The 27,975-nt window shown below is 33.1% G+C and overlaps 2 protein-coding genes across 2 annotated transcripts; both read right to left on the minus strand.

The window, feature by feature from the left end:
* Nucleotides 1–5,664: 5,664 nt before the first annotated feature.
* On the minus strand, nt 5,665–16,582 carry LOC132305441 (ethylene-responsive transcription factor ERF035-like). Its single transcript, XM_059803083.1, has 3 exons — nt 16,354–16,582; nt 10,493–10,550; nt 5,665–6,427 (listed from the first exon to the last, which is right to left on the minus strand). Exons 1-3 carry the CDS (start codon nt 16,580–16,582, stop codon nt 5,665–5,667), a joined length of 1,050 nt encoding a protein of 349 aa, XP_059659066.1.
* Nucleotides 16,583–22,346: 5,764 nt separating this feature from the next.
* On the minus strand, nt 22,347–23,105 carry LOC132305442 (ethylene-responsive transcription factor ERF038-like). The gene has a single exon (XM_059803084.1). It carries the CDS (start codon nt 23,103–23,105, stop codon nt 22,347–22,349), a length of 759 nt encoding a protein of 252 aa, XP_059659067.1.
* Nucleotides 23,106–27,975: the final 4,870 nt, after the last annotated feature.

A 27,975-nucleotide genomic window follows, 5' to 3' on the forward strand; every position in this document is an offset into this window, starting at 1 on the left:
AGAAGCTCCCAATGCATTATCACCATCATTGTTAGCCATGTTTGGATTAGAGGATTCTCTTAACAATTTATAATTCTTTTTAGGGTTTCCAATTTACCCAAGAATTTTTCTATTTTTGGGTTGTATTCAAGTAAAGGATATGACAAGGAATGGTGACCTAACATGCACTAAGTTCAATATTGGTAACAATTAAAAGAAAATTTTCAAGCAAAGAAATAAATTGACAAGAACTCACAGAAGGTCTTAAAATCGTAGCTTTTGTCCTTTAAGCTTCGTTGCCCTTGCTCATAGATTCTTTTACTTGAAAAGAAAAAGAAATAAGATGAGATATAAGAGAGTCCTAAACTACAAATTAAAGTAGAATTAATCTTGAACTCAATAAAATCCATTACACAGTCCCTGGCAACGGCGCCAAAAATTGATGTGTGAATTTTTCAATCATAAAATACCACTCATAATAGAACAAATCCTTTGCAGGATAGGGCTACTAAGAGGGTGTCGAATCTCAGGGACTATGGTGGTTTTATCAAGTCTAAAATTAATTGCTATTTTAATTTAGAGAAAAGTTGTGTTTGTTGTGATGAAATTCAATAACATTCAAAGAAAATAAGTAAAGTAAAGAGATTGAGATCAGAAGGAGAAATATTTAGGGCTTGATTTCACCACAAACCTTATACTATGATAAATTGACTCAATCTTGGGATTCCAATATTTATGTATAACTCGGAATTAAAAGAATTAATATTCAATTCAATTTTTAAGAAGATAAATAATGAATGTTTGCTAATAATAACATGTTTTCGGTTGGTACGAATTATCTACCTACCTACTCTAAACTAATTTTACAGAATAATTCGTCTTCCCTAAGCATAAACTATAAAAACATTCATTTACAAAAATGGTTTAAACACCATTGCATGATTACTATTCTTATTGTCACCAGAAGCCCTTAGCCGCCAATGTGACACCCCCACATTTTCCACGCATAAGTTGATCAGGCTTATACACAAAAAACGAGGGATATCAAAAACAATTGGCAATATACAAGCATGGAATACAAAATGATGATAATAAAAGAATTTAGACAGGAAAGGAATACTAAATAATACAACATCCATCCATCCTTTATTTAATACCGTACTTCATTACAACTTGGAAATCCTATGTCAAGGATCCCTAAATATAACCCTGAGAGTTCAACGTCAAAAGTAAATAAAAACTGAAACTGAAGTAATACATAAAACTTCTACCCTGAACTGGATCGTAAGAGTAGATGAGTTCGGATGGTGGTCCCACACTGCTAACCTCAACCTTGGAACGGGTACTGACCGTATCTTGAAATAACAACAATGGTGGGTCAACCCCACGAGCAAGTCCTCTCTACTATGACCCAAATCAGAGAATCAAATAAATTAATCATTATGAATCGGTTGAGTACTATATCTGTATACATCCTAAGGGAACTATCCCATGTATAACATGACCTCAACCAGAATAGACGGTGATCACTTAGACTCACACTAGGTGGTTAAGTGTCGCCTTTCCCCACCCGGGAAATCAGCTATTATACATGGTGCACGGTACTGACAACACAGACTATAACGAACTACACAGTGATAACACCTTGCAAAGTACTGATGAATATGCTAAGCATATAAATTAGGCAACACATGCCAACAACATTAATAAATATACCGAGTATGTCAATTAGGCAACACATGCCAATAATATTAAACCACATACCCCGACAGCCACACATCTGTCTATAGCAACGAATGCATAAGGTATAAATGAGTCTAAACTTATTAGCCAGCTCACATGGTTCTATATGGCAACTCATTCATATAATCTAAATGTGACATAATTAAACAGTCCATTTATTTCCTGAAATGCACACAGCATAATAATCATGGTTTGTATATCATTAACAACATAAATAATCCTGCAATGTATAACGGACAATTTATTTGAATTAAAACCATGTAATCATTTAATTTTAACATTAATGATTTAATACTGTTTAATAAAATAACAACACAATTAATGATTAACAATGTCATTAAATTAACTACATCCGTTTAATGGTGATCTGTATTGAAAACGATACAATTAATATTTAAAAATATTAATCGGAAATAATAATAACTAACGGTTAATAAAATAATAATTTAATGTCCCGTTAAACCCGTAAGTACCAACCATAGGCCCAAAAGTGCAAGTTTAAGGTTCTGGAAATTACAAAACAGGCCCTAGGGGTATTCTGGTAACTTCCAGCAGCTGTAGAGACCCCACACGCGCCCTCACGCGCCTCCCAGAGCCTCCCCATGCGCAGCCCAACCTTCCCCACTCTCCCACGCGCCTCCACGCGCGTCTGGCATCAGCCACGCGCGCGCACGCGCTCCCACGCGCTTCTGGAGCGTTCCACGCGCGCGCACGCGCTGCCACGCGCGCACTAATGGTACCTTGCTGACGCGGCGGCTCCTGATTCGGTGGTTGCATGGACTTGTTGTAGGTGCGCTACACTGGATAATTCTATCTTAGTTCTTCTAATCCAAGGGTCCTGGTTCGCGCGTGCACCATCTTATGGTGTATTGGACTACACCGAATCAATCTGCTGATTAGTTACTCATCTAACGGCTGGATATCCATGCGCACAGTAACTATAGTGCGCCGTATCACACCGGATTACTCCGGTCATCTCCCCCACTGCCGGCGACCGGAAAACTCGCCGGAAGGTCGCCGGAAAATGCAGAAAAGCCCCGGAAAATTCCTAAAAATTCTAAAAAAAATCCCAAAGGCCATAATAATTATTTTTAGCTATATTTTGATTACATAGGCCATAAAATAATTGTTGACCACCTTTAATAATTAAAATTCCTTTCTTTAATAAATAAAAAAAAAATTAATTTAATAATTTCCTAGCATGATCTCTAAGCTCTATAATTATTTAAATAATCTAAACAATTAATTTATGGATTCAAAGGGGAAAAGTAGATAATAACTTGCCTTTTTGGATTTAAAATAAATCCGCCAGTTGCGCGTAGTCGGGTAAATTCCCTACACCGGTCCAAGCTCCTTTCTTTCTCTCTCTTCCTTTCCACACTTTTACAATGGCTCTCTAGAATTTATACTTTGTTTCTAACTTCCCTTTTTTTTTTTTTTTTTTTCTTTTATTCTAAGGTAGGCTAGCTAATTTATATACAAATTTATATAATATAAATATTACAAATATCTAATTTTTACATTTACTAACCACCTTCCCAACCATATGGCTTCAATTCCACCCATAAACATTGATGCAATCCTATCCTAATCTCTAATTTCATCATGACATTGGTTTAATACTATTATTATTATTATAACTATTATTATTATTAATAAACTTTTATAATTATTATTATTATTATATTATTATTATTATTATTATATACAAATTAAATACTTTAATTAAATAATAATAATTAATCTAAAACATAACCAATAAAAATTTTAAAACTAATCATTATACTATATAGAACATAAATCAATATTACATACACAAATAAATAAAATTAATTAACCTAACACAAAATAAATTTAAATATACTCTTTAAAATTACGGGGTATTACAGCCAATCTCAAACAATAAGAATAGTTTGAATTTGATTTAGGAAGAATTAATTCTAGGACAAGAGATTAATTTATCAAAAACCAATTTTATTCCATTAAAACCCAATTACTTAGAAGATCTAAGTCAATTGTTCAGAATCATGCAATCAATCATACATACATACTGAAAAATTCCAAAGTTTAGAACAATCAAACCATAGTAATTGGATTCGGGTTACATCAATGCCCGAAGAGAGGATTTAACTACTCATGGAGATGGAGAATATCATCTTGGTTGGTGTGGAAAACATCTCCATGGACTACAACTCCTCTTCTATGGATCTTCTTCTTCAAATCTTTAGAGAGAACTCCAAAAACCCTAAAAACCGTTGCTAGATCTGAAATATTGCAAGAGAGTTTTTCTGTGGCCTTTCACCTCCTTTTATAGAAGCAAATGGCTTTTATCCTTTCTTGGATAGGCTTTAAGTCTTTTGGGGTCATTTGGACCCATTCGGAACTTAATAGGATTGATTTAAACTTAATCCCGCATTTAAGAAATCTGCCTGACAAGAAAATGCTTGAGCACAAAATTTTGTGCTCGAGTTTTTCAACCTGTGCTTGAGCCTTTTGGAAAATGCTCCAGCATTAATTCTTTACATAGCCAAATTTCCATCAACTATTTTCTACACATCTTTTTCTTCAACACTTAGAATATTTTTGACCTTCCTTGAAGTTGTGCTCGAGCACAAGATTCACAAAATCTTATGCTTGAGCTTTTTGAACTTGTACTCGAGTTTTTTGAGAAAAGCTTGAGCTTTTGCATCTTGGATTTTCGAAGCGTCTTTTTATTTTCCCAGGTGGATTTATGCTCGAGCTTTTTGAGAAAAGCACGAGCTCTGGTAATTGGAATTTTTGAAGCGTCTTTTCATCTTCCTAGGAGAGTTTGTGCTCGAGCCTTTTGAGAAATGCTCAGCTTTTTATTTTTTGCTCAAGCATAAAATTTAGGGCTCAAGCTTTTTTGCCTTAGGCACTTTTCTTGTTTCAGTCCACTTTGTGCTCGAGCACAAAGGGTTGTGTTCGAGCTCTGGCACTTGAACTTATCTAAAATCCCATGATTGACTCCGAACTAGCCTCAGATGGTCTGGTACAACTCCATAAGCTTGAGAAACAATATTTAATCTCTAGAATCACGATTTTGTCCTGTTCTTCGGGAAATCACCTACAAAAGACAAATATACTAAAATTAGTATAAAACTGGATAGAAGTATCATTTAAGGTCTCAACATATGCACGTTTATGGGTTCGAATATGCAATATTCAGCGCTTAACAAAGGCACGATTATCCTTTTGAGTTTATAAGTTAAGGGTAATTTTGTAAATTTGCATTGGTCAATGAGGTTAAAAATGTCATTTCAAGTATTGGAAGGTCAAAATTGATCTTCTACCAATTTGTTCATGCTGACGCCGTTAGTTGCTTAAAGGTAGGGGGTAATTTGTTGCATAAACCAAAACCTAAAGGTAGGTGGAATATTAAAACGTAGAGGGGGTGTAAGTGGAATATAAACAAACGTCAGGGGTTGTAGGTAGAATTAACCCTACAAAATAATAGGAGTTTTTTACACCAAAAAAAATTGTAGGGAGTTTTATGCGCCTTCTGTATATAGTAAGGATGTTTCTTGCGGTTATCCCATATATATATATATATATATGTATATATAAAACAGCTCTCTTTTTATTTAACTGAGAGTTTTAGAAATTGTCGAGCAAACAAATTTTGTACAATTTTTTAATGATATAAAATCAGAAAACTGAAACAAGCAAGTGCTGCCCAAATTTTTTTTTGTCATAATTCATAAAAAAAGAAAAAGAAAAAAGAAAGAGGTCAAGGACCTTTGACCCTTCTACCATGCAAATCCAAATTCTTATTATCAAATTTACCAAACCAAAAGGGTGCATGTAGTGTTATCAAAGTTGAGCTTGTTGATTTGGTTTTTGCTTGAATACATAGAAGCAGCAGCATTGGCAATATCATGATGGTATTATGGGAGACCCATCAGTATTGGCAGTTATTAATATTTAATCCCATAAGGAAGGTTCTTCAGGCCAATGTTCACTATCAACAGATTCATCTCCAACTAGCTGGCATGACAATGCGCTACAGAACTCATCAAATTGATAATTCAAGTCGATGAAGATATCATTCAAGTCGAAAAATGGATCATCCATAAAATGTAGAGGTGAAGTTGATGACTTAGTAGTGCAATGTGAAGAAGTTTCAATATAATCAAGGGAGATGAGAGCCATGATCAGCTCAGATTCGGCTTCATGGATTCTCGGCGTAGCGAGTTGGGTTGCTGCTTTGGCTGCAGCGGCTTGAATATCTTTGGGCAATTTGGATTCCGGACGGGGTAGTTCATGAGCCAGCTCCGGGAAGTTGAGATGAGCCGAGTGGCCTTTGATTGCTATGGTAGCCACATCGTGGGCTCGAGCTGCCATTTCAGGAGTGTCGAAAGTCCCAAGCCATATTCTTGACTTCTTCCTCGGCTCCCGGATTTCGGACACCCATTTGCCCCAACTCCGCATTCGTACACCTTGATAAACAAGGTGTTTTCTGTCGTCACCATTCTTAGCCTTCTTGTGATTGTTATTGTCATTGTCATTATCATTTTTCGCTCTTATAACTCTCTTGGAGCCATTTTGTCTCACCATTTTGGTAGTACTCTTTGTTGAAGAAGAGCATGAGGGGGACAGGGAGAAGGAGAAGGAGATGGTGGTGGGTGTGGCGACAATGATTGAGAACAAAGAGGAAGAGGGGGTGGTGGTGGTGGTGGTGGTAGAGGTGGAAGAGGTAGCTTGAAGCTCACATTTTCTAATGAAAGTTTCTTCCGTAGTGGACGACTTCTTTTGGAGGCTATAGGAGTTTAGGAACGTGAACTTCTTTATAATGCGTTCATCAACAAAATGGAATATAAGTGAATATATTTCTATGGGGCCTAAAGCGTAAAAGCGGTACACACTTGCTATTTTGTTGTCCATGTTAATTCCTTATACTATATGGTTTGGTCTGTTCCATCGACGGTTCATCTTTGGGCGTGATCTACGTGTTCTATTAAATAGTCCTACGATTTATTAGAATTTTTTTTTTTTAATTTTTATAATGTGTATAATTGATGGTCCTATATACGTCTTTTCTGCCTTATGATCCTCAGCCCAATTGAAAATGTGTACTCTCCACACAGGGTGGATTACTTCTCGGATGCAACAACTGTTGCGTTTGTGGCTCAAAATTCATGTGCAGAAAATTAGTTTCTTTTTTCGTTTTGAAAGGCTAAAATTTGTAGAGGAAATTGTATCCCATTATGTTTCAATTTTAGAATTGTGATCATCATGGAAACTCCTTATAGGTAAGTTGGGGAATATTTATCTAACAAAAAATTGGGTTTGAAGACTTTATAAATATAGATGGGTACAAGGAGTTTAGAGAGAGAGAGAGAAGAGAGAAGATGTAAGGGAATTAAGGGTGAGTGTTGTGAGGAGATGGGAGAGTATATGTAATTCTCGAGTGTATACATGTAGTCTAAAAAAAAATGATGAGTGAGTGAGTGGGGTTTTGACATGTGATTGTATATTCTTTTCCTTGATTCATAATAGTGAAATCTCTCTTTCCCATCGACGTAACCCTAGAGTTGGGTGAACTATGTAAAATATTGTGTTGTGCGTGAATATATATGATTGTTATCTCCATATATGCTTGTGTTGATGTGATGTGATGATGCTTCCGTTGTGTGTGATGAAGGAGGGATTTAACTCTCAACAACAACCGACTGTTGAGTGGATTGGAGGGAGTTAATTATCCCTAACAACTAGCATCAGAGCCGATAGTGGGTCAGAGCCTGTGATTAGTCCTGAAGATTAGTAGAAGAAAATTGGTGCGAAGTTTATCAGAGCAGAAGATGATCGTGAGGTGCTATGGAGATTTAATCAGAGTTGATGATGACACGAATGTATGAATAAGGTAATGGTGTGAAGCCCATGAGGAACAAGTCTTGGGACAAGCCGGATGATGCTCGTTTTTAAGATGGGGCAAATGTAATAGAGATGAAGCCTACGAAGAACAAGTTTTGGGGACAAACTAAGAGTGAGTGCTAGTTCTCAAGATGGGGCAAGGGGTGTAAAGAATGAATGAGTTTGCTCCAAGCCCGATAAAGAGCAAAAGGGAATATGAATAGTGAAGATGAGAAGTTTATTGTTTTGATCCAGAAAAACAATTGATGAAAATAAGTTGAATATTGGTGGGTTGCCATGTGTGAGCAATTGAACACCAATAGGATGTGATGAACGCTGAAAAGTGCACTTTTAAACCCCTTAAGCTTGAGTGTTCTAGGATCTTTATCTATCTTATTTTTCCATTTTAGTACTTATTTGTGTTTTTGTCTATTTCAGGTCAATATTGTTAAAATGGGCTAAAGATGGTTTCTTAAGGCCTTTTTGGGGTCAAACTAAATCTAAGTGACGATCCGGAGCAAAAAGAGGCTGATGCTGAAAATCTGCCAAGTTGGATCGATCCAACTTTTTCTAAGATCGATTGCTTTTTCTGAGATCGATTAAAGTTGGATCGATCGAACTTTTCTCTGATCGATCGAACTTTTTCTCTGATCGATCGAACTTTTGCTGGCAGCGAGCTGTCTTATTCCCGTGCGTGCCCAAAAGTCCACCTACCACATAGTACGGGATTAGATATTTTTGGAACTATATTCCTGACTTAATGACTAAGAAAAAGACCTTCTATATAAAGGGAAGTGATCCATTTGTAAATAAGCTTTTTATCTTTTTATTTTTTACATTGTATTTTTTATTTTTCTCTCTAGCAAAGTTAAAGATAAGGGTTAGAAGAAAAGAGGGAAGTGAAGGCACATCTTAAGATCCATCTCTAGACTACTCTCTCTCTCCATCTCTAGAGCTTCAAAGAAAAAGAAGAAGAAGAGGAAGAAGAAAAAGATGGAGCCATATTTGGAGTTTGATTCCATGACCACATCCACTTCATCCATAATTGGCTAGATCTATACTTAGGGCTTGGATGAGCCCTAAGTCTTGTGTAATCTAAACCCTTGTATTTCTATTTTTGGAGATTTATATATATTGTTGTGATTAGTGTTCTAGCCTTGTGAATTTAATGAATCTTGGTATATTTCTATGATCTCTATGGTTTAATTCTTCCTATTAATTCTCTAGTTTATTTACATGTCTATGTGTGATTAAATTGAGAATTATTTCTTACATGATTCATATGGATTAGTTCTTTCTATTGATTCTCTATTTAATTACATGTTGTCTTATGTGTGATTATTTGGGAATTGCTCTCTACACTAGTTTTTCTATTTTAATTGCATGTCTATGTGTGGTTGATTGAAAATCTAGTGATGGCTAAGCATGGGATTTTATTGAATGGGTTTGTCAATTAATTTGATGGTTTATACTTATGCTTGATGAGTTGTTCTACAATTTAATTCATGCTTGTAGGTAGGTAGACAATCTATGCTTGCTTAGATATTCCATGACTTATTATTGCAAATTTTATGATTCTTTAGATTGATGTGTGCTGCAATTGTTGCTACTTAGATGGGTCATGCTTAAAATTGATGGGTTGTGCTACACTTAGTTTAGGTAGACAATTCATACATAAATTAGATGGTCCATGTTTAATATTGCAATTGGTAGTCGCATTTTGTTCATAACAATGTATTCCCCATTAATGGAAAGCAAGTGGTTAATTACACGAGCTTAGTGGTGATTCCAATACCCTAAGACCTCTCTTCATATCTCTTAAATCCCTATATTTAATTAGTTTTATTTCGCTTTCATTTTAATTAATTGTTTTCTAGTTTAATCAACCAATCTCTATCTTTTGCAATCTTGTGATATGCTAGAGTTGAAGTTAAATTCCAACACGTATAATCCCTTGGGACGATCCCTACTCACTCTTACTACTTTAGTAATAGTGTTGGTAGTGGTTTTTATAAATTTAAACTTGACCCAAAAGGCTTTTCTTGAACCGCACATTCACAACATTATTTTGGCGTATATCAAGCGGCAATCGTCAAAATTTTGGCGCTGTTGCCGGGGATTAACAGTTTTGCTGGAATTAAACTAGACAATAGTATTCATTGGATTGCTTATATTTTTATTTTATTTTCCATTGTATATTCATTTCTCATTCTTGATATTATTTGTCAATTAGGTACTTGACTACAAAGAAGGCAAACTTTGGAACTTGAAGCAATCATTGGAGCTTAAAGTTAACATTAAAATTTGAAGTTGCTTAAGGACCGTTGTGAGCAATTCTTAGAACTCTTGTATTTTAATTGTTTCACTTCTTTGTATGCTTGTGATAGCTCTTGTTGAGGCTTATTCTATTGCTTTATTTTAAGTCCAAGCATAAGCCTTTGTGGAGGCTATTTTTTTTTTTTTTTTTTTTTTCTTTTTTGCATTTGAATTTTGATTATGAATGGAAGAATTGTTTGATCCAAGTTTAGGGGGAAATTATATTCCTTCACCTTATGCTCCTCCATTATATTTTAATTCTTATGAGATTAAGTCCAATTCATTTCATGCATCATCTTATTATGGACTTGATCATTCATTTAATCCTTCTTATGACTATTGCCCTCCACCACCATTTTATGATAAACCAATTCCACCACCTTCTAGGTACTCACCCGGATTTGAAGAAAAAGTGTTAGCTTTACTTGATGTGCATATTTCACAAACTTCACTTATTAATTCTCATTCTCAAACTTTAGCCAAGCTTGAAGCTCAAGTTGAGCAAATTGCAAGTATTCTTTCTCATCAAGAGGAGGAGGAAGAGGCAAATGAAAAAATGGCAAGAACTTCAATGTATATAGATGAGGATGATGAGAGTGAAGAGGAGGATGCGACAAGTGATCTAATGTCTAGCACTCTATCTTGTATAGAGGAGGAAGTGGCAAGTGAGTTAGTGGCCAATCCAATAGAGCATAACATGATTAATGAGGACTTTCCTTATTTTGATTATGATTCTATCTCGGATATTGCTACTTTAGAGAGTGAGGAAATGTTGACCACACTTGAGGTAGGAAATGAGGAGGAGGAACTTGTTGAAGAGGGCCTTCCTTTTATTGTCTCTAATGACCCTCTTGAGGGGTACCTTTTTGAAATGTATAAAAATTGTGGTTTTAACCTTAAAAGCTCTAAAAATGAAATAAACTTTTTAATGGACTCCTTAGCTAATTTGGAAGGTGAGGAGATGGTGATTTTTGAGGAGGAGAAAAAGGATGAAGAGAAGGTGTTTCTTGATATTCCAAATGAGTCTTTGAAAGACAATGCCTCACCAATTATCAAAGTGAGTGATCATTTGAATGTGTTTCAAGAACACAATAAAGAGGCAAGCCCAACCATTATTGATTTTGTTTTCAAGACCGTGGATGAAAGGAACAATATCATCTCTTTCATTTCTTTTCAAGTCATTCTTTTGGAGGATGATTTCATTGTCATAAGTGAGGCATTAAATGAGAAAATGGAAAAGAAGATCAATAAGGATGTTTCATATCCGATTTTTGATTATTTTGATTAGTGAGTTGACCCAACGTCTTGCTAGATACGTTAAATACTAGTATTCGTAAAGTTTCAAAACTCTATTCCTCCCTCATTTCTTTTTATTTTTATTTTTTGTTTTTGTGTACATTTTTCTATCCATTTTTCAATCTCTATTTTTGTTATCATTGGGGCTTAGCATAGGGTTTTTTGCACTTTCATATTGAAAATTGAGCATTTTGCATAAGTTCGATCGATCTCAAATGAGAGTTCGATCGATCGAACTTCATTCCTGTAACAAACCTACATCCAAATCACTCTCTGTCTCATCGATCCAAGAAAATCTTCAGATCTCAGTTCTCAGTTAGATCGATCAGAAGACCTTCGATCGATCCAAACATCAAGTTCGATCGATATATCTGTAGTTTCAACACTTAGAAAAATTTTGAGCCTGCATCAACCTGTATATTTCAGCTCTATGTCAGATCGATCGAAAACATTCCTAAATCGATTTAAAGTTCTTCGATTGATCCAACTTCATTATTGGATCGATCGAGATTCCATACTTACAAAAATTTTCAAAGCACTGCAAATTTCATACTTTCTATCCCATCGTGCGAGCATAGATCGATAATGGTGTGATCGATCCAAGTCAAGATCGATCACAGCTTCGTCTCTTTGAATTTTTGACTTTTTCTTCTTTCTATTTTTATTTTATTTTATTTTTCATCTTCTTTGACTTTTGTTATTCATTTTATTTTATTTACTCTCTTTTCTCTTATATAAAAAAAAAAGTTTTAAAATTTGTTAAAAATACAAAAATATTTTTGTTTATTTTATTTTATTTTCGAAAACTCCAAAAAGATTTTTATTTTATTTTATTTTCATTTTTACTTTCAAGATTTATTTTTGTTTCAAATTTTTTTTTTTTTTTTAAAAAAAAAAATCCCAAAAATATTTTTCATTTATTTTATTTCATTTTATCTTATTTCCAAAAAATCCAAAAATATTTTGTTTAACTTTAATTTTTAATTTTTTAATTTTTAATTTGAAAAAAAAAAGAACACGGTTTTTCAAAATAGCAATCCGTCTTGTTAGAGACGTTAAACTTAGCACCGACATGACACATTGTGTCTTTTATCTCTTGTATCATATATGTTCATATTCATTCTTATTTTTTTATTTTTCTTGTATTTTGTTTCATTGTATATACTTAAAAAAAAAAAAAAAAAAAAAAAAAAAAAAAAAAAAAAAAAAAGGAATAAGAAAATTTTGTATATACTTGCATTGTACATATTGTTTTTCATTTCTTTCATTGTACATATTCTTTCATTACATTTTGCCTTCTTTATTTTTCTTTTTGCATTTTGTTCATGCATTTTATACTTTTTTCTTCTCGAATTTTGTATATACTTGATTTCATAAAAATAAAAAAATAAAAAAAATTCACTATCGTGCCCTTATGTGTAGTCATGCTACTTTCATACTTTAGGTAGGGCTTGATTTCATATTTCTCTTTCATATTGTGTTATATTGCCTTAGAATGCATGATTTGATTATTCTTATCGCATTTGATATTTGATGTGAGTTTGTTAGTGTGGTTATTCAAATAGATTGTTGATTCCAAGTTTGGGGGAGACCCTTTTCATATTGGATCATTGCCGGGCTTCATGTCTTTTCCACCATGGTATACTCTTTCCATCTTTTCCATTGTTCTCATTGCACATTGAGGACAATGTGCGGTTTAAGTTTGGGGGTAAGGTGTCTTTGTTGCATTCTACTTAAGTTTGAGACTTAAATGCATGATTGAAATTTGAGATTGATGTTAGCGATGATTTTGATCTTTTGAGGATTATATTGCTTAGAATTTAAAAATTGTTTGACTTGAGAGTCTAATACTCCTTATATGCCTTGTGGATGCCATTTATGAGTAAATTTTTTGAAAGGTTGATATCTTGCTTGCATTTGTGGTCCACATCATCTTGATTTTGTGATTGTTTTGAGTTCATTCTAGGATTCTACACTAGCATAGGCGCACACTAGCATTCATTTGTGGGGTACATACTTTATTGATTATTAAATTGGTTATATCCCAATTGGGCTAGTAGTGCATTGAAAGCTTTCATTCTTAATAAAGGTAGATAACAACCCTTTTTCACTAAGTAGCCGGAATTCTAGCCTCATCAAGCACTGAATTTCTCGCGCCGAAAGGTGGAGGGCCCAAAATCTAGGTTAATAATTGAACTTGCTTACCAAAAAAAAAAAAAAAGAAGAAGTTGCAAAAGTAATAAAAGTGAGGACTTCTCCCAAAAGGTGAGAAGTGGGAAATGATTAGATGGAGGTTGTTTTGATTTGTAACTTAGTTGATTTGAGCTTGTAAGTCCGTAGGGGTGTTTGAACGCCTAATACCCTAAAGCTGTCTGATTGGGAGTCATTAACCTAACGCTCGACCTCATGAATTGCTAGAAAGCTTAATAGATCAACACATTACACCATACTTCTATCTTTGATCCTAAAAAAAAAAAAAAAAAAAAAAAAAAAAAATAATAATAATAATAATAATAATAATTCGAGTGAAAAGAATAAGCGCATTTAAAATAATAAAGCTTTAATAAAATGTCCACTTTTTGTCTTAATGATCGGTACTAGATTTGTGTACTAGTTTGAGGGTAAGGATGTGATTAATTTTTTAGTTGGCTAAGATAGCAACATATTTGATGCCGGTCCACTCAAAAAGGATTCTAGAGTTGTTTTGATTTGCATAATCATTTTCTTGATGTGTGGAGGACCATACTTGCTTGTTTGATGCTGAGATTTTGGGAGATTGCTTGGAAATGGTTGAAAAATTGCATACTTGAGGTAGTTTTCTCTCAATGTTTGTTTGCAATATTGGTGCCTCTTTTGTGAGAATGAGCTTAATATTTGTGGGTATCATTTCTGGAAACCCTCACGAGACTTCACTCGTCCACTAGGGGTAACCTAGGGGTTTAAAAGGCTTGTTGCATGTGCTAAGTGTAATCGTGTTCCTTACGAAAGTGATGCTATCATTTATTGCTCTCTAGTTCGTAGTTGTTTAGTTGTTCATTTAATTTCTTTACCTCGTAGTTCATTGCTAGGGACTAGCAATATTTAAGTTTGGGGGGTGTGATGAGCGCTGAAAAGTGCACTTTTAAACCCCTTAAGCTTGAGTGTTCTAGGACCTTTATCTATCTTATTTTCCCATTTTAGTACTTATTTGTGTTTTTGTTTATTTCAGGTCAATAATGTTAAAATGGGCTAAAAATGGTTTCTTAAGGCCTTTTTGGAGTCAAACTAAATCTTAGTGATGATTCAGAGCAAAAGGAGGTTGATTTGGAGTAAAAAGAGGCTGATGCTGAAAATCTGCCAAGTTGGATCGATCCAACTTTTTCTGAGATCGATCGCTTTTTCTGAGATCGATCAAAGTTGGATCGATCGAACTTTTCTATGATCGATCGAACTTTTTCTCTGATCGATCGAACTTTTGCTGGCAGCGAGCTGTCTTATTCCCGTGCACGCCTAAAAGTCCACCTACCACATAGTACGGGATTAGATATTTTTGGAACTATATTCCTGACTTAGTGACTAAGAAAATGACCTTCTATATAAAGGGAAGTGACCCATTTGTAGAAGCTTTTTATCTTTTTATTTTTTACATTGTATTTTTTATTTTTCTCTCTAGCAAAGTTAGAGATTAGGGTTAGAAGAAAAGAGGGAAGTGGAGGCACATCTCAAGATCCATCTCTAGACCACACACTCTCTCTCCATCTCTAGAGCTTCAAAGAAAAAGAAGAAGAAGAGGAAGAAGAAGAAGATGGAGCCATATTTGAAGCTTGATTCCATGACCACATCCACCTCCTCCATGATTGGCTAGATCTATACTTAGGGCTTGGATGAGCCCTAAGTCTTGTGTAATCTAAACCCTTGTATTTTTATTTTTGGATATTTATATATATTGTTGTGATTAGTGTTCTAACCTTGTGAATTTAATGAATCTTGGTATATTTCTATGATCTCTATGATTTAATTCTTCCTATTAATTCTCTAATTTATTTACATGTCTATGTGTGATTAAATTGGGAATTATTTCTTACATGATTCATATGGATTAGTTCTTTCTATTGATTCTCTATTTAATTACATGTTGTTTTATGTGTGATTATTTGGGAATTGATCTCTACACTAACTTTTCTATATTAATTGCATGTCTATGTGTGGTTGATTGAAAATCTAGTGATGGCTAAGCATGAGATTTCATTGAATGGGTTTGTCAATTAATTTGATGGTTTATACTTATGCTTGATGGGTTGTTCTACAATTTAATTCATGCTTGTAGGTAGGTAGACAATCTATGCTTACTTAGATATTCCATGGCTTATTATTACAAATTCCATGATTCTTTAGATTGATGTGTGCTACAATTGTTGCTACTTAGATGGGTCATGCTTAAAATTGATGGGTTGTGCTACACTTAGTTTAGGTAGACAATTCATACATAAATTAGATGGTCCATGCTTAATATTGCAATTGGTAATCGCTTTTTGTTCACAACAATGTATTCTCCATTAATAGAAAGCAAGTGGTTAATTACATGAGCTTAGTAGTGATTCCAACACCCTAAGATCTGTCTTCATATCTCTTAAATCCCTATATCTAAGTAGTTTTATTTAACTTTCATTTTAATTAATTGTTTTCTAGTTTAATCAACCAATCTCTATCTTTTGCAATCTTGTGATACGCTAGAGTTGAAGTTAAATTCCAACTACAATTAAACTACATAGGAAACTAATTTAGTCCCGATCTGTTTTGGCTTCTCTTTGTAGACAGGCTTTTGCCATAATGATCATGCACGAGATTGACTTGTTTTCCAAATACAATTTGACTTTCAAAAGTCTATAAATACATATTTTTTCACTTAGAGTTTTACGGCTTTTTGCATACAAAATTCTGGTTTATCTTGAGAGCCAACTTTTTGAGATTTTGGACTATTTTTTTATTAAGAGCATACACACGAATGATTTAGGGTGTTGTTCTTATTATGATTGGAGTACGGATTTGAAGACATCATTAGTTATCATTCAGAGAAAGCATAATTTCTTCATTCTACATCAAAATCTAATTTGAGGGGCGATCACTCTTTAAAATGGTCAAAGCATTCGTGGAGTGTTGTTGATCTACCAGCAATCCTTCTACAAGGATCAAGGAGTGAGCCTGAAGTTGAAGTTATTGGATGAGATGTCGCAAAGCCGGTGTCGTCTAGCGAGTTGAGTCTTGGTAAAGTGAAGGGGTGTGATACTGAGTCAAAGTGAGGTGTACTTTGCTTTAAATATAGCGGATCATTAACTCGGGACAATGCAAAAATTCTTGAGATTTTCCAATTGGTTTCCTCACTAAAATTCGGCGTCATTCTAAATTTTACTTGCATATTATTTTGCTATGTGATTGATCTTAGTTCGGTAATTTTAATTTGGGTAAAGTAGCATGTAATAATTATGTAAAAAGTTGACCTAATAATCTCATCTAGGTCATTTAGGGATTAATCACAATCAAATCATTTAACAGTTTTTGCACCGCATAACTCACAATTTGTGCCCCATTCGGTGCCTTAAATGGTGTCATTTGGTGTTGTTTCAGTGCCCAAGATGACCAACACCGGACATGCCGTAGAAACCCCAATAAGTGGGGATCTTCTTTGATTATCGGGTATCTACAACAAGAACATACCAGGCAAGGCAAAGAATTGCCAATCAGGATTTGAACTCTCAATCTTCATATACAAGGTGAGTCTTATTATGAGACTTCCTCCTTAGAATTATATTGATAGTGCTAATTATCTGTACACGCTTTTGATTTTGTCACATACAAATATACTCTAATAAAATTCTTGTAATAACTGTACTTGGGTTGTATTAGCATAAAAATGGTGCGTATTCCCTTTTTCCCATAAACAAAATGAATATTTTATGAATAGACCTGTGGTCTAGCGGTATAAGGCTCCTACTTTTCAAAAAGAGGTCCTCAGTAGAGGCAGTGTGTGTGAATCCTAACTAGAAAAAAATAATAATAATAATAATGAATACTCCTATATGTATATTAACTTTCATTCTCCATAGCCCTACATCATCTCATTCTAACCACTCTGTTCGGCTGATATGTGACCAAAAATTCAACATATGGAATGTGAAGAATTGTACAGGTTGGTATTTTAATTGTAAGATACTACTATATATTCCCTTCCCCACTATATTTTAATTTTTTCTAATTTGTTATTGTGTAGTATATACTATCATTGTTGGTGTTACTGTTTGATGTGTAGTGAACGAAGGGAATACTATATTGCATGTATGCTAAAACACATTTGTAATATTTGTTTCATACGGCCCTAAATAATCTCAATCAAACTACTCTCTTCCGCCGATATGACCTAACTTCATTCTTTTAGGGTTTAATCCAAATATGAAATGGATCCACCTTTGTTCTTTATCGTCCATCCAAAATGTGCTTAATTCCTAATGAATAATTGTATGGTTATTATTAATTAATCTTACAATTCTTTATAATTTTTTATTGTGTAACATACCATTATTTTTGGAGGCAGTATATATATATATATATATATATTTTTCGTTTTTGATGTGCGGTGAACAAAGGAGATGCTATATTGCCCGTTTGGTTGCTGCACAGCATCTCCACCTGCATCAGTCGAATTAAGCAAATAATTATTGCTTAGTTGGGTTCGTACGTGATACATTACTGATATGACTATCGTAATTTGTTTTCACCCTACATACTATCAAAGTCTATTAGTGATATTTCATTTACTTTTATTCAAAGTAAAAGGTGAAATTCAATATTTTAAAGTTGTTTTTTTTTTTTTTTTTTTTTCCCCCCTCAGTATCTGTAAACTTACACAAGTTAGTATAATCCAGGTGCATTTCTTACCAATTAATATATATATATATATATATATATATATATATATATATATATATATATATATTTACACATATACATATATCATCACCAATCTTATAGGGTACACTTGTAGTTGATTAGATCTTCCAATTAATATATGATACACTTGTCCTTTCAATTACAATAATGTGTGTGTATATATATATATATCATCACCAATCTTATAAGGTACATTTGTAGTGTACACTTCTTGTTGATTAGATCTTTCAATTAATATATGATACACTTGTAGTTGATTAGATCTTTCAATTACAGTAATATATATATATGTATATATATATATATATCATCTCCAATCTCGTTGGGCACATGTAGTTGATTAGATCTTTCATATATATTTTTCAAAAGGATGACAAACTAAAAGGACAAATGACACCTACTTTTAGGATTAGAACAGTTGACCAAAGTGTGTAATATTACAATAGCAAGATAAGCCTAATTCCAAGGTTGATTCCCTATCAATTAGTTGTCACATTAGTGCACAAACTAGATTTCAATAACAATGTACATTAACTGTTAGTGGTGCAAGCAATAATTGAGCACATTTATATCTTTCAAAAAAAATATAATTCAACACATTCTGGTTGTTGGATTAGAGAATACATAAATTAATCATTCAATACAGAGACATAAAGTTAACCGGCCATGTGCATGTTTTTTCCAATGAAACCATCCATCTTGCTTTATTTTATAATAGTTCTCATATAATTCACCTACTTTACAATTTTTTTAAAAAAGTTTCATTAAAAAATTCAAAAAATAGACACCCAATGGCATGGAGTTAAGCTGGTCCTTCAATTTTTTTCTGCATTAGATTCTTATGATAAGGATTGTTAATAATCTCACAAGTTGTCCTCATATCAAGATGATGATTTGACGAGGTGAGCATTTTGACTGATAGCAGCACGACCTTCAGAGACTTCTAGTTCTTGTATATAATTAGTCATATTGGGACATTGAACAAGTTTAGCGAACTTCAGTGAAGAGGAGTTTTTTTTCCTACCATTTTTTTTTTACCGACAATGATGATATCGTGCCTCTCTTAAAAGTGTGGCTCTAAAAAAATTTGAACTTCAGAACATAAGATGTGAATCTGTTCGATATTAATTTCTTCTAGCATTTATTCATACAATTTTTTTTATAAATGATAAGTACTATAAATGATAAATCTCAAAAGAATTTGATCATTTCTTTTTCACCATCTTTATGGTGCAGATGAGACAGGACACACATGTCCAATGTTTTGCTTTATAATAAATAAAAAATTGTCAACAACAGAGGACACAATAGTAGGTATCCAACAGTGGTGCCAAAGTAAAAGTATGACCCTATGAATCCAACCCATGCATGCAACCAATATATAGTTGAGCACGTTTAATTAGTATCCAAGAGTATATAACTTTCTTAAAAAATAATTAAATAATTGCATGTGACAAACATATATATCATATATGTATCTAAATTATTCATCAACTAACTTCTTTAAATATTTTAATACAGTAGTTTCGATTGATCATAGACTAATGACACTTGATCTACACTTTACAGCTGTGATAAGGGTCTACTTGATTAAGTCGGGAGAACAAAATCGATACTAACATAATCATGAGTCTGTACTGTCGACCTATATATATATATATATATATCACCAAGATCCCTACTCATTAAAACTGAATTAACTAACAGTTCTGAAGATGATACCCACGAGTCTTGTACGTCACCAAAACAGAAGCTACACTTTTAAAAATCAGCTTTTGGCTAGTTTCGTTTGTCTGTCTTGGATCCGGAATAAATCTTTGCGAGTCAAAACGAATTGTTGAAACTATATTAAAAACATGTATCTGTTCCGTTGTTTAAGCTTCCGACGGTCTCAATGGTCCATATAAATTTTAATAATCCATTTAGGATCACTCTTTAAATCAGTTCATTCATTCATGCGCTCAGCTTGAATCTACTTGGATTTGTGACAATTTTAGAAAATTGAGCTCCCGTTAAGGTTAAATAGTTTGCTGATGGGCCCGACTTGAGGACCATGAGGCCGTGAAACATACTATACAAGCCCCAAGACAAGCTTAATCTCGTTATGTTTGCTTAATGAACGAATGTAGATCGAGTTTTGAATGAGCTTAGCACACTACAACAAAACTAAGTACTTAAAATTTTGTAGCAAAATATATAATTTTCGTCGCAAAAGATCTTTTGTGACTGAAAAAAATCTTAACACATCATTATTTTTGGACGTTTATAATTGTATAATTTTACAAATATAAGTTTTTGTCCCAAGCTAGTAACCAAACATCCGTAACAAAATATTTACAACTTAAACTTCTATATGATAAAATCATCTAATCAATCATATGGTAGTTCTTAATACTTTTCTGTTTATGTCACCTGAGCTCTTATTCACTATTAGCATCGATCTTTAGGCAGTGCTCGTAATCGTGGAGTTGCTTTTGGAATTAATGGTAATTCCAAGGGCTCTGCGACTGAATCATTATTTGGAAGTATATATATATATATATATCTTAACATAAACATAAACTTCAAAAGTTTATTATAATTTGAATATATATATTATTTAACATGAGTTCGGATTTTTTACGGTATACCACGGGTGTTGAATTACATTAAACGATAAATGTTGTGTTACATTTGACGACTCACGATACACATAAATATGTGTTGTGAACCGTTCGATATAATACAATAAAAGTGTAAAATATGGATAAATTCATGTCGGTCAAGTCTACAAAAAGATGATTAAAAAATACTCCTGTGCCTCTATTTATTTGTTTAATTTTGGGGAAGATAGGACAATTTTATAAAATGGAAGGGGGTATTTTCAGGCGTCCAAAAATTGATTGAGCTAGGGCTGGACAGGCCCAAACCGGTCAAGGCTAAACAATGAAGGTTATACAAAAGAAAACATTACGAGGTATAGAATTAAGCCTAAACAAAAACAAAGCTAGGCCCAATCACACCACCCTCAATTCACGGTTTCATAGCAAATCAGCATTTTGTGTCTATCCTCTGTGACACTCCACAGTCCTCAAGCAAAATTTTGAAAGGAAAATGATAAGTACTACGAGAGTGATACATTCGAATTATTTTTATGTTTGTGGAAATATATTCCCTCCTTTGCATTTTAGTTTTAGATTTGATAATTCATTACTTTGTCATAGTTCTATGGTCACTATAAAGCAATTTTTGTATAAATTTAGGGTGAAGTGCAGAAAATACCCTTAGTGTATACTCCGCGTAATACTTTCACCCCTATGTAAAAAAGTGTGTTAATAATCCCTTTAATTTTTTGAAATTGTGCGGAAACACGCAGCCCTCAAACAAAAATATGACATAAAGTAATGTTGTAAGACCCGTTTTGTCTTTTTACTCTTTCAACCCAAGGAGTGGGTATATTAATAATCTCATACTATAAGGGTGTTATGTGCACATGTAACCCACTTTTAAGGATTTTTCTCACCTTTACTAAAAAAATAATAAAATATTTCTCTATATACTCTAATAGTGTATTATTTCTCTCTAAGCTTGAGAGTTATACATTTCATAAGTTCTAATATATGTATTTCTTTTACCGGTCAAATAGAGATAAAAAAAAATATATATATCTCAAAAAAATTATTTGTTCTCACAGTGGTTAGATCAGTGAAGAGTATATCACATGGAATGAAAACTTCAGTTCTTTATATAATTATAAAAAAAGAAAAAATTATTCTCAATTAAAATTTAATATAGTTATCATTTTTCATTAAATATATAATTAAAAAAATAAATTAAAGATACATATTCATTATATATAAAATATACATTTAAAATTCTAAACTTTACAATGTGCAATAAATTTTCACAAATATATATATATATAAAATTCTTTACCTAACAAAAAATAGGTGTTCGAATTCAAAACAGCAATTGTTTTTAGAATAAAGTGTAAAAAACATCCTATAGTATGCTTAAAGTGCTTATCACTCATTTTATGTGCTAAACAAAGTAATTTCGCTTTGTGCCCATTTTCTTCATTTCACAAAATATGTATTTTTAAATAATATATAAAATGAGTATATAAGAGCAATATACACAAACAATTGAAAAAAAAAAGGTGTAGTGTTATCAAACTTGAGATTTCTCCATTTGGTTTTTGCTTGAATACAAAGAAGCCTCAACATTGGCAATCAACATTAATCCCACAAGGAAGGTTGTTCAGGCCAATATTCACTATCAACAGACTCGGCTCCAACCAGCTGCCACGGCAACTCGCTACAGAACTCATCGAATTGACAATTAACGTTGATGAAGATATCATTCAAGTCCAAAAATGGATCATCCATAAAATGTAGAGGTGAAGTTGGTGACTCAATGGTGCAATGTGAAGAAGTTTCAATAGAATCCAGGGGGATGGGAGCCATGATCAGCTCAGATTCGTCTTCATGGATCCTCGGCGTAGCGAGTTGGGCTGCTGCTTTGGCTGCAGCGGCTTGAATATCTTTGGGCAATTTGGATTCCGGACGGGGTAGTTCATGAGCCAGCTCCGGGAAGTTGAGATGAGCCGAGTGGCCTTTGATTGCTATGGTAGCCACATCGTGGGCTCGAGCTGCCATTTCAGGTGTCTCGAAAGTCCCAAGCCATATTCTTGACTTCTTTCTCGGCTCTCGGATTTCGGACACCCATTTGCCCCAACTCCGCATACGTACACCGTGATAAACCGGTTGCTTTCCATCGTCACCATTCTTAGCCTTCTTCTTCTTGTCATTCTCGTTTTTCGGTTCTATTACTCTCTTGGAGCCCTTTTGTGCCACAACTTTGGCTGTACTTGAATGGGAGGAGAAGGAGATGGTGGTGGCTTTGGCGGCGGTGATTGAGAAGGAGGAGGTGGTGGTGGTGGTAGATGAGGAAGAGGTAGCTTGAAGCTCCCATTGTCTAATGGAAGCTCCTTCCATAGTACTACTACAAGACTTCTTTTGGGTAATAAAAATTTGGGCGGTTGAGTTCAGAAATATGAGTCTTATAGTACTTCAACACACCGACTTAAAGTCAATATATTTATTTGGGGTACACTTTGCCTATTTTGTTGTCCGTGTTAATTATTTATAATGTATGGTTTGGCAATTTTGTTGGATGGTCACTTCATCTTTGGGCGTGATCTTCATGTCCTATTAAATAGTGTTATACGATTGATTAGTATATTTTTCTTGTTTACCGTGTGCCTAGCTACTTTTTGTCAAGTCGGTATATTTATTTATTTATTTTATAGTGTTATAAATATAAAGACTGGTGGACCAACTATGTTGCTATTTGCCACAGTGCCACGCCATAAACAGAATGTTTCTATTGAGTTTTACACCATTGAATTCACAGAATGTTGTGGACCTATTATGTCGTTTCAATCGATAGTGTAAGCAATAGGGGTGTTAAAAATGATCTGTTATAAAATTTTAAGTTGTTAGAGATCCTTGAACACGCCCCCAATAAATAAAGGATACAAATAAGAACATAGTTACAAAACGATATGACAGGGGTGTGTTGATATATAGTTGCAACATATATCGTGTTGATAACTATTTATGTTAAAAGTTTAAGTTGTTAGGGATTATAGATGACAACGGGTTGGTTTGGGGTGGGAAATGTCATCTCCATCTCCATTTCGGTATTTCCATCCCGATTTAGCATAGTTATTCTCGTCTCAGTCTAAAATCGTTTATTAAACAAGGTGTGGTGGAGCGGGGACAAGTTTTATAGAGCATTTTTGTAATTATATTACGAACCTAACATAAATAATTAAGGAAACAATTTTTCAATATGGTAATTTTTTTTTTTACCTTATGCGGATAAAAATAAGATTTAACTTCTCAATTGAAACTTAGAGACAATATTATTGTAGAAATATCAAAATAATACATAAAAGTTCTCAAATAAGAATAATATAAAATGATATTTTGTGATTAGAATAGAATATATTAGGATTTGCTTAATATATACCTTATATTATTTAACATAAAACAAAGTAAGAGGACAAAATTGTAATTTATTACTATAAATGGAGTGGGGCGGAGCGACCTTTCCTGTCCTCGCCTCTGCCCCATAATCATACGGGTTTTCAATCCTAACCCCGTTCCCATCCAAAATCATTTAACTACCCTCATAACTGTTCTAAATAGAGCAAGGTGGCGCGAGTACATGACGGAGTAGGGTATTTTGCCATTCTTATTAAAGATCCTTCAACATGTCCCTTCATGTATGGCATTTTTTTTTTGGGTCTAACAAGTGTTTCAACTTTAATTGTATTTTAATCTATCATGTGTTTAAATTTTAGTTATAAAGGTGATAATAAGGTTCAAACTTAAGACCTGCCTGCTCGGAGATTATGTTAACCACTATCTATTTCAAAATCTTAAGTTAATAAAGAGGCTATTCATGTAAAATATATTGTTAATAGCATTTTTATTTATTAAAAAAATTATGATAAACAAGATATATTGCATGGACAAATTTTGGTCTATATTAGTCTCAATACTTCATTTTAAGAAATGTTAAATGTTTGTCCTTCGAGTATCCCAAATGTATTGGATATGTAGCCAAAATGTCTAAGATATATTAGATACATGTCAAAATAATATTTTTTATTTAAAGTTATGAATACATTTACAAAGTATTTTTGAATATTCAAGGAGTGCTGATATTCAATGAGGACAAGATACAGTACCTCTTCCATGCCTCAAAGTGCACTTGATAATAAAAAAATAAAAATAAAAATCAACTAAACAGACTTACGATCCTGTAGTAGAATATCCGATAAAAGGATGGTGGGTGGTTGAATTCGTCAAATATTTGGCACCTTGAAAATAAAACCTAAAAATAAAATTTATTGAAATATTATATGCATAAGATTAATCTTGGAAGATCTGTAAGTATATATGGTCAAAATAGCCTCTTAAAAAAAATTAGAATTTGACTGAAGAAGGGCATGCAAATATTTAGAAGGATTTTAAAAAAAACAAATATTTTCAGGGGGTATTTTAAAAATTATATACATTCAAAATCTAATGAGCAACCTTAGTCCGGGGAACGTGTCCCTTAGGCATGAACTGACTCCGTTCATTGAAATATTAGCACTTCACGAGCATATATACACAAAAGTATATATCTATGTAATCATTAGTCTTCCCTTTTCATGAGGGCAATTTAAAAATTGAATGCTTGTTTCATGACAATATTGAAGGAAAAAAAAGAGGGGTATCAGTTCTTTGGCTTTTTAGGCCTGTTTATAATATATATATTCATTTACTCAAAAAAAAAAAAAAAAAAAAAAAAAAAAAAGTTACTATCAGATTTCCGGGGATCGTGTCTGAGATAACTTCAAAGAATAAGCACCACAAAAATGACCAATTGCTGGAATTGTTTAAATTTGAATATTCCTTTGTGATAATATATATAAAATGTTATTAATTAATATTAGATTGTGAATTAAGGGAGTCGGAAAGTATAAGCGTGTGGGTGTGGGAGTCCTTGCAAGCTTAATAATTAGACGTGGGGAACATTAGTTCATCAAGGAGCTAATTATTTTGCAAACGATTATGGAACTTTTGTCCCATCCAGCTAAATTATGGGACTATATATTTTCCAAAAAAAAAAAAGGTTCTTAGAGACTTCTCTGTAGATGAAGGTTGGTGATATGCAAAAGCATGGAGGTAAAATCCAAGAAACCAAGAGGTCATCCCATCCGCACAAAGTTACAACCGATATTTTATATATATATATATATATCACAAACAATGTGCCTAACATAATATTGACTGTGTTATTTATTTATTCATGGGACAGTATCAGCTTCTTTAAGCACTTCATAATATATCATTGAGTACTTATAATAAAAAATTTAATACCGAATATATGCAGTACTCTCATCTATACGCATTGAATTAAACAAAACAAAAAAAAATTTCATTCTTATTGAACTCTCAATCTTCAGATATGATCATATGAGATAAGAGCATTGTCATAAGACTATCTCTTTAGAGTTGTATTGATCGTGCTTATTTATGCACACCATTGATTTACATGAAACCTCAAATTGTGATAAATCACTCTATGCTTTCAAAAATTTACAAAATACCCCCTCTATTATTTTTAGTGACAACAAACACTCTCAATTTACTAAAACTTGCACATTACCTCCCTCATGCATATGAAAATTGAAATTCTTGATGTTAATACTAGTCGGGTGCAACACAAGCGACATATGGGTTGATTGTTTTTTTACGAAAATACTCTTACGTATGCAACAAACACCTTCTAACTTCTTATTTGTAAAATCAATTGTGAAGGGTAAAATAAGCATGTGCAAGAGTGTTTTTATCAAAATAATCATCTCATATGTCACCTGCATGCATCTGACCACTTTTAACCCTAAAAATTTCAATTTTCGTATGTCAGTGGAGGGTAATTTGTAACTATTCATAAGTTGAGAAATTTTGTTGCCACAAAACCGTGAAAGAAAGTACTTTGCAACCTTTTAATAGCACAGGAAGCTTTGTGCAATTTGCCTACATAAAAATATACCCTAATAAAATTCTTGTAATAACTACACTTGGGGCGTATTAGCATAAAATGGTGCCTATTCAATATTTCCGAAAACGTTAGTATATAACGAAAACTTCTTTGCCTTGTAGCCAAGGTGGTGGGGGAGCCTCATGGTTTGGTGTTAGGGTCGAGTTTGAGCCATCCTCCATTTTTTCCTCTAATCACTAACTTCTAACCCTACTAACCATTGTCAGGACAAAAAAAAAATAATAATAATAATAAAATAATAATAATAATAAATAAATAAATAAATTCTTTATTCAAGTGTTTCTTTATAACTTCTTCACACTCTACTGTAATGGTCATGGTCAATGGTCATGGTCAGTGTCCTAATAAACATCAACTTTCATTCCCCATAGCCCTACACGATCTCATGCATGATCTGATTCTAACCACTCTATTCGGCTGTTATATAAAGAAAATTCATTGTTTTAGGGTTTGATCAACATATGGAATGTGAATGCTAATCTTTATTTTTATTAATATATATATATATTTAAGATAATAATATTATATTAGAAGGTAGAAGTGTCAAACCTCAAAGCAGGACTCTTAAGAACAACGGGGAGTAACTCAATCATTGGACTACGAAAGCTCCCTAAATATAATTGATTTGTAATGAAGACAAGCATAATTACTATTTTAATTTTAAGATGCTACTATATATATATACTCCCTTCCCCACTATCTTTAAATGTATTTCTAATTTATTGCATAATTAGTTGGTTGGGGTCGTATGGAATGTATTATTGTCATTCATATGGTAATTTATTATGATTAAATTAAAATTTACTTAACAAACTACTAAAGTCTGTGAGGTAGTAGTGGTAACTCATATTATTTTAGTATTTCTAAACTTACCACCAAGTATTAACTTGTGTAGTATATAATCTATTGGCATTTTTTCCAATCTCGAATCTTATATTAATTGAAAGATTAATCAACTACATGTGTACCTTATAAGATTCGGGATGATGTATATATTATTAATTAAAAATTAAAGATCTAATCAACTACATGTGCAGCTTATAAGATTGGTGATGATGTATATATTATTAATTGGAAAGAAATGCACACCGATTATATACTACACAAATTAATACTTGGTGTGTGTGTGTATATATATATATATCATCCACAATCTTATTGGGCACATGTAATTAATTGATTAGATCGTTCATTTGTACAATTTTGAAAAGGGTGACAAACAAGGGGGACAAATGTCACCTA

The sequence above is a fragment of the Cornus florida genome, unplaced genomic scaffold (genome assembly GCF_030987335.1).
Source record: "Cornus florida cultivar Cherokee Brave unplaced genomic scaffold, ASM3098733v1 CherokeeBrave_3.0.0_Hap2_Chr04, whole genome shotgun sequence".
NCBI classification, from domain to species: Eukaryota; Viridiplantae; Streptophyta; class Magnoliopsida; order Cornales; family Cornaceae; genus Cornus; species Cornus florida.